This window comes from Natator depressus, chromosome 1 (genome assembly GCF_965152275.1).
Source record: "Natator depressus isolate rNatDep1 chromosome 1, rNatDep2.hap1, whole genome shotgun sequence".
Taxonomy (NCBI): Eukaryota; Metazoa; Chordata; order Testudines; family Cheloniidae; genus Natator; species Natator depressus.
In genome coordinates, this window is record NC_134234.1 from 62,031,489 (window position 1) to 62,040,116 (window position 8,628).

The window sequence follows — 8,628 nt, forward strand, 5'->3', positions numbered from 1 at the left end:
AGAGCAGCCCGGCCCCAGCCCACTCCACTCCGCCAGCTCCCAGCCGCGGCGCTCCGCTTCCCGCTGCAGGTGAGTGCGGGATCTTTCCCCAACCCCCGCCCCAGCGACATGGCTGGGGCCAGGGCAAGGAAAGCAGAGCGGGCTGGGGATGCGTCACTCCATTTCCCACCGCAGGTGAGTACGGCGGGGCGTCCTTTCCCCGACCTCCCCGCACTTACGGCGGCGGGAAGCAGAGCACCACGGCTGAGAGGTTGCAGAGTGGAGCGGGCTGGGGCCGCGTTGCTCCGCTTCCCGCCGCTGCTGGTGAGTGCCTGTCAGGGGGCGAGGGGTGTGGATAGGGGTCAAAGCAGTCAGGGGACAGGGAGCAGGGGAGTTGGGTAGGGGGTGGAGTCCTGGGAGTGATTAGGGATGGAGATCTTTGGAGGGGGCGGTCAGGGAACAAGGGTTGGGGGCTGCGGGGGGGGGAAGCAAGTTCGATATAATGCAGTCTCATCTATAACGCAGTGAGATTTTTTGTCTCCCGAGGACTGCATTATATCGGGGTAGAAGTGTATGTCTTATTATAACATCCTTAATACAAATGTCACAGAATAAGGTTTGATTGTAAACAACATATTTATGCTTTTTTTTTGTGGTAGGAAACAGTATACTAATATGAATACCTATTACTCCCAAATAAAATATTTAGGTTTGCTAAATAAGGTAATCATCATCTAACAGTTGCAATTTTTCTGAAAACCTTCTAGATTTCATAAGATCTACAGACAACATGAAGCAAGAGGTAAGTCCACTTTGTCCTTTGTTTAAGTTACTCAGTTTCCCAGATTTAGTCACATAATAGTGCTTCAACTGATTACAAATGTACCAAAGCAAAAGCAAGTTCAAAATCACATGCCTCCTTAAATCTTTAGCCTACTAAGACAAAACAAAAAATGAAAATTTACTGGACCCGTCAGCTTATTTTCTTCAATCTAACTCTCAAGATTCAGATCACAAAGAATTAGGGTTAAAAAAAACCCCCCAAAACACACAAAATAGCTGTTTACCTTTTTCACTGACACTTTAGGCTTTGTTTGACTGCTTCGGGCCCTGGTATAAGTATCCATGGTTTAATTGATCTTAGTAGTCATGGAAGAAAGTCAGCTCAAAAATACCTACAGAAAAACATTTATCATGTCATTATTTTGTGCTTCCCATTTACCTAGCATATATTTAGAAAACTAATTTTGATAAAACAAAGTAATGACTCCACAATTTTGTGATAAAAGATACCTTAAAACTGAACATTTTTTAAAACTTTTTATCCATGCAGATGTTGCCTTTTAGAAAAGATACTGCCCCTTTAAAGTTTATATTTAGTTTCCTTTAAAGAAAAAATGTTTGAAAATCTTATAATTAAAACCAATATACTTCCTTCTAGTCAATAGCGTGTGGGACAAGTTCCCTTGGTGAGCAGTGCCTGGTGAAAACAATAAATACTTTATTTTTAACATTTCAATTTGTTGTAGATGAATGGCCATGAAACTTACCAGAATTGTGTCACTGTCATTATTGGTGCAGAATAATAATAATTACAATTTAACTAGCTGTGCACACATACTTAACATATCTATATTCAAATGCACGCCAGAGAATGTAAGGACATTTTCAATTGTGCATTCTGCACATATCTTTTTTAAATCAAAACCATTTTTTCCAAACCAAGCAAAGACTTTTGTCCTCAACCATGAGAGCAATGAGGTTTTGGAGCAGCCTCTCAATAAGAGCTGTGGGACAAAACTTAGTTTTGAGAGAGAGCTGGACAAATTTATGAGTGTGACTGTATGATGGAGTTGCTTAGGATGATAGGGGACAGGGCTCAACAGCCAATGGGCTCACTTCCCATTTATGTCTTAACGTTCCTAAAAGCTCATACTTCAAGGTTTCAGCCAGTCACCTGCCAGAGTCAAGAAGGGATTTTTCCACCCGCCCCCAATGTATTCTGGAAGGTTTTTTTAAATCTCCCTCCTCTGAAGCATCAGGGATGGTCACAGCTGGAGATGGGTCACTGCACAGAGACCGCCAGGGTTCTGAGGTGTCACTAAGCATTCTCTCTCTTGGGTACTTGGCTGGCTGATTCCAGCTCACATGCACCCTTAGGCAGGGACCAAGCATGAAAAACTTCAATCTCATTATTGAGCTGTTCAGAAAGTTATGAAAGGAAGGAGAAAACGTAAACTCGTTTGCAATCTTATGCTATAACACCAAGTTTAAAAATCCTGGATTGGCAATAGGGTTGACTAGAAAGTCTACAAGGTCTTTTCCATCTCCAATTTCTAATGATTTTACAATGTCTAATATGACCTCTATCACTTTAAATAGCAGAGCTGGGAGCCTAGAAAAATTCTGCTCACACATGGTCATTTCTTTTGGACAGGTCTGTAAATTGCCTCCACTATAGTCATAATCATGGTAAAGGTTGGGTGAACAGATTTTGTCCATGGATTGGTACATTTTCATGATAATTTTAAAAAGCTAGCTTTGATTTTAATTTTGTTATATTCCTTGTTGTGTCACATCATCATACCTAAAGTATGACATGAGACAGATACCACACTTAGTCTACTGCAGTTTCAGAGTGACACCATTTTCCATGACACAGTCAGCACAGTCATTTTTTTTCCCATAATTACAGATGAAAAATAAACAATTTAAATTATGAATATAAATGAGCTGGCCATTTTCAAATTATATTATGATTTTCAATTCAACAGTTGCATCTTTGCTTATTTGTAGGAAGAAAACCTAAAACATATGTTGTAGAAATGTATGCTTAATACCATGTTTATAGTGTTCATAAAAAGAGATGAACTTCTGGCTATCAGATTCAATATCACTTCTTCTAAAACAAAAAACAAAATAAACCCAAATGAACAAACTATTTTCTATTTTCCTCTTATTTGCTGATTACACTACTATTATGGAATTGTCAAAATAGATCAATTGCGTATTGAAAATAGCCATTTGTTTGTATATAAACTGAAAGCTGGGAGAGTCAGTATTTTTGACAACACTACAAATAAGCAGTACATTTCTTAGAAAGAGAACATACACCCACAGTACATTAAAACTGAGGATAAATACACAAAATGCTTAAAAATCTTTAGTCTATAATTTGGACTTGACCATTCTGCTGTTTAAAAAAACTAACAAAATTAAGTTTGAAAACTGTCTCCAATGCAATTGCAGTCTATTTTTTCATGCTTTATCACAAAATATAACATTTTAGGGCATGTTCTAGCTGCATAATTACCTGTGAGGAAATGTTAAATTTAGTTACTCTTCTTCTGCCTTCTCAGAATTTTAAAAATAATCTTTCTTTCACCATTGTAAACACCAAGTCCTCATCTTTTTCCCATGTTAATGACAGAGTCAAAATTAACATGGCTATTTTTGTTTATTTCCTGGTAGTGTACACAGATGATAGCATCACAATCATAAAAATAGTATAGTAAACTGCTTTAATAAAAAACTGCTTTAATAAAAAAAAACTAACAATGTTAGGAACCATTTTTGTTTATTTCCTGGTAGTGTACACAGATGATAGCATCACAATCATAAAAATAGTATAGTAAACTGCTTTAATAAAAAACTGCTTTAATAAAAAAAAACTAACAATGTTAGGAACCATTAGGAAAGGAATAGATAATAAGACAAAGTATCATAATGCCACTATACAAATCCACCTTGAATACTGCATGCAGTTCCCATCGCCCCATCATCTCAAAAAAGATGTATTAGACTTGGAAAAGGTACACAGAAGGGCAACACAAATGATTAGGAGTGATGGATCAGCTTCCATCTGAGGAGAGATTAAAAAGAATGGGACTATTCAGCTTAGAAAAGAGATGACTAATTGGGGATATAAAAATCATAAATGGTGTGGAGAAAGTAAATAGGGAAGTGTTATTTACCACTTTTCATAACCCAAGAACCAGGGGTCACCTGATGAAATTGATAGGCAGCAGGTTTAAAACAAAAAAGAAAGTACTTCCTCATACAACAGACTATCAACCTGTTGAACTCATGGCCATGGGATGCTGTGAAGGCCAGAAGTATAACTGGGTTCAAAAAAGAATTAGTTAAGTTCCTGGAGGATAGGTCCATCAATTACTATTAGCCAAGATAATCAGGATGAAACCCCATGCTCTGGGTGTCCCTAACACTCTGATTACCAGAAGCTGGAACTGGACAACAGAGGATGGTTCGCTTGGTAATTGCTTCAGAGGGAATGAACAGAACAGAACATCTGGCACTGGCCACTGTCAGAAGACAGGATACCAAGATAGATGTACCACTGGTCTGACCAAGTGTGGCCATCATGTTCTTCTGCAGTACTACGAAAGGAACCAGAAGAACCCTCAAAAATACTTTTCATTATTTTGCAGTTTTCCTGAAGTAAAACGGTAGATGTAAGCAAAAGTAAATATGTTTTTCCTACCCTAAAATATACATTTTAAACCATTTTAAGGAAAGTCAAATGTTTGCTTAAAGTAAACAAACCCTACTTGATCCATCTGTGAAAACGTCATAATTACCATCAGAAATGTTGAGAGTGGGGTTGCTTCTGGATATGAACTTTCAAATTATCAAATAAAATCTTTCTGAAAACATTATTCAGTAGAACCAAAATGGTCCGTTAGCTTAATTTGTCTTTTTTATATGAAAAGGTAAATTATACAACAGAATGAGACAAATAGCGTGGCTGTAACAATAACACCATAAAAATTAAGTTATTACTTGATCAAAAAAATCTTATTTGCCCGGGATGAGTAGAATTTAGCAAGAGAATAGGGACTGTGACATTACAAGTGAACCATTTTGGGGAAAAAAAGCATTCTATTTTCTTTTGCTGTCCATCCACAGTAAGAGTAAGTAATATCACTAATTTTTTTCATCATCAAGTGAAAGTGGACTTTTAAATTTTGTGCAGGGCAGTGAAATTTCATAAGAAATTTATGAAGCTGATCAGCATGAATAGTTAGCAATGTAATTAGGCATAAAAACAAGACATGAAAAATCCACTTGCCTAGTCATTCACATTGACTGGAGACCTTCCCCTGACAAATAGGTCCAATGTCACCAATTTACATATAATTTAGGATCTCAAAACCAAGTTTCTACCTATTTCCATTAGCATATCTAAGTGCTAATCCTTAAGGATCTGAAAGAATCTTTCAAACGTGAACACATGCGATGCTGTCTTCCTGAATCTGAGATGGACAGCTCCAATGCCTCTACTCTACTTTGTCCTGCTTTGAGCAGGGGGTTGGCCTAGATGACCTCCTGAGGTCCCTTCCAACCCTGATATTCTATGATTCTGTACCATTCATATCTTTCCCAAGAAGCAGCAAAGTGAAATTAAGATGACTAGTCATTTTTATTATGCTTAAACTTTATTATTTGTATTACAATAACACTGGAGAATTCCAGTCAGGATCTTAGTGTGGTGCACAGATGTTATTCAGAACTTTTGGGCAGAAGTGAAATTGGCTGCTTGGGAAAGTTTCCAGCAGCCATGAGGCAGACCCTACCACGAACAGGGATCAACTCACACAAATAAAGTCGAGGAGAGTGAAATAGAAGGCTCTCTCCCCCCCGCAGCCAGGAGGCCCAGACCTGACAGGAGAGGGGGGAAAAGAACAAAAAACGAAAGCCCTTCACTTATACAGCAGCCAAATTGGGGGGAGGAAGGGCGGGAAGAGAATTCACGTTTACTCAGCATCCACAAGCCAGAAGCTGATGTAAAGATTATAACAGGTGCGGGGGGTGAGGACAGTCTCTGCTCAAAGAAAAGGAGGACTTGTGGCACCCTAGAGACTAACAAATTTATGCTCAAATAAATAAATTGGTTAGTCTCTAAGGTGCCACAAGTCCTCCTTTTCTTTTTTGCGAATACAGACGAACACGGCTGCTACTCTGAAACCAGTCTCTGCTCAGACTCCCAGCACCCTCGCACTTGACAGCAGCGGACCCTCACGCTTGGCCCTGCCCCTGGGGCTCGCTGACGGGTCCCGCAAACTAGCTCGCCATCCCCCCCCGGTTCTGCTGGAAAGCCCCAGGGAGCGAGCCCAGCGCTGCTGCGACACACACGCACCCGGGCCGCTACCGGGTCAGCTCCCAGCCGGGGGGAGGGGGGGGGGTTCTGCTGAGCGCTCCGCACAGGGAGGCGGCAAGGATGCTCCCCTTGCGGTGACGGGGCGGAGAAGCGGCCCTGGATCCCTCCCCGCACGGGTCCCGGGAGCGAGGGACCAGCGCCCCCGCTGCAGCCAGCCCGGATCGTCCCAAGCGCCTGCGCTGCCCGCCCGGGTCTGTCACGGGCAGCGGGGCGGGAGGCGCCTCGGGGCGGCGGAGAGCGGGGTGGGAGAGGAAAGGCCGTACCTGACTCCGTAGCGTCCGGCACCCGCAGCCATGTCACACCCCCTCCACAGCACACCGCCGCCGGGCCCGCTCCAGCCGCCACCGCCCTCTCCGCTCCGTCCCACCCCTCCACAGCTCTCGCGCGACTTCCAACCAACCGTCGCGAGGTTCGCCGGGCCGCGCTCGCGCGCACTCGGTCAGGAAAAGGTCGTGTGGGAGTTGCCCTCGCCTCCGATTGGGCGAGGGGACAGCGCGAGCCCCTCTCCCCGCGGACTGAGCGAGACGGGAAGGGACAGGGGAGAGCGGGGCAGCACGCGCCCCCGAGCCCTGGCGCGGCCGTGACCGGTGGGGGCTGAGGCCGCTGGCGGGCGAGGGAGGACTCGGAGAAGCGGTGCAGAAGGGGCAGCGCGTGCGCGCTGTATAAGCCTCCCCCCCCCCCCGAGACACGTGCGGGCCTGAGGCTCGGGCTGGGGGCCGGCCGGGCACGCACCCCCTGCAGCCGGGGGGCTGGGCGGAGAAGGGGCACCCTCGTGCTAGGCGGAGGGGTCCTGCCCTTGTCCCTGAGCGGCCTAACGAGGGGCTGCTCGGATGTTGGTTCGCAATCGCCACGTTCGTGGGGCCTGCGTGACCTTCTCCGGCAGCTCTCGGATCTTCTCCTTTCGTTGGAGCCGGAGCGGTGCTGACCAGGCTTGCACCGCACGCTGTAGCCGTAGCTGGCTGGTGCATCAGCCGTGGGGGCCAGGAGCGGCCCTGCCAACCTTAGGCTACTCCGCACTCCAGTGACCAGCCGAGGTGGGTTAACGGTTTCAGTCCTACTCTTCAGGCAGGGGGAAGTCTGTGCGTGACTAGATCCTGCTCCCAGTCCAGTTGATTAGAGGGCTGCAAAAAATGGCCACGGGCCAGCAAAAACAACCCCCGAAGCCAGCCCAACACCAGTCTTCTGATAAACCCGTACCAGTGCACAGACAACACCGAAACTCTCAAAGGCTTCACAAACAATCGGGCATTCAGAAGAGGGGACCTCTACGGACTCGCACACAAACACTCTCTTCAGCTCTAGCCAAGCTTTTGATCTCCGAGAGCCGCACTCAGTTTCTCCCCCCCACTCTTCCTGAGGTTAGATGGCCTTAGTGATAGGTAAGCACAAAAGTTAAAAAAACCGACGTCTTTTCCAGATTCTTCAGCTAGGGCCTACCCCAGCTGGTACTGAACTCAATAGAAAGAGTCCTGTTGATATCAATGACAGTTGAATCAGGCCCTGCTACCGGGAGAATAGAAAGCAGAAGATTCTGTTCATGGGAAGTCGATCTCGAGGGATGCTCAAACTGAGGCAATGACAGCACAGTCTCAACCCCTTCTCTCTAATTTAGCCTCTGAGAACGTCTCTCTTCATTCCTCCCCAACCATTTGTTAAATTCAGTGCTGAAAGAGTGTCTCCAACCTGTACTCCAAGTCTGATGACATTTTACAGTCAATATCTCTTGCGGGTTCTCATGCACTGTTACAATAATATAACACTTACTTGTATATGCTGCAGGGGCTCTTGCTCTCTTTTCTTATTTTTTAATCTGCATTAAAAATGGTGTTTCAGTTGGATGTATTCTTCATTTTATGGCAACATCTGTTGATTTAATAAAAAGTTTATAGAGGCTCCCCTATCATTTTAGCAGCCTGTACGCAGGAGCTGTCCCACAGACAGAACACAAACAGCAGCAGGAAGAAATGACACAAAGCCCAATGATTGTTTAACAACTTGGAGCAGGGATCCTCTGAGAATGCTTCAAAATGCCCCCAGGATCCTCAAAGGTTGGCTTAACCCATGTTCCTGGATCAAAGTAGCCTGAGAGGAGAAGGACCTACAGAACCAGGGATCTGACCAACTGCAGGCCCAAGACCGCCTGCATAGGGTTGGGGCTACCCAAACACGCACACTGAGCCTGAACAAGCAGTAGTTGAGAGAAAGAAGAGAATTCCTCAGTTGCTCTCAGCCACAAAGATGATACCGGTGGCTCCACTAGCCAGGAAAGAACTAACTGCCAGCCATTTGGCTTCCCTTGTACCAGGGTTCCCCAAAGCAGCACCTGTCCATATCACAGTGAGAGATACCCCACCTTCCTACCAAGCTTGAACACTCTTGAGCCTTGTGCTTGATTTCCATACTTTCCCCTTTCATCCCTTGTTCCCATGCACACCATTTCTAATTTCACTCTATTCTTTCCCTTAATAAAA

General features: G+C 44.7%; 1 protein-coding gene across 3 annotated transcripts in view; it reads right to left on the reverse strand.

Moving 5' to 3' along the window:
• The window catches only part of AKAP11 (A-kinase anchoring protein 11), a 63,974-nt gene extending 57,409 nt beyond the window's left edge, over positions 1-6,565 (reverse strand). For 2 of the 3 annotated variants that reach the window (XM_074961384.1, XM_074961365.1), the window contains exons 1-2: positions 6,421-6,565; positions 1,047-1,154 (exon numbers count right to left, since the gene is read on the reverse strand). In XM_074961384.1, the coding sequence (XP_074817485.1) occupies positions 1,047-1,106 (60 nt within the window). In that variant the 5' untranslated portion in view covers positions 1,107-1,154; positions 6,421-6,565. Of the gene's footprint in view, positions 1-1,046; positions 1,155-3,725; positions 3,807-6,420 lie in introns of those variants that run through there. The other variant, XM_074961374.1, reaches the window with a different exon arrangement.
• Between the last annotated feature and the right edge of the window lie 2,063 nt (positions 6,566-8,628).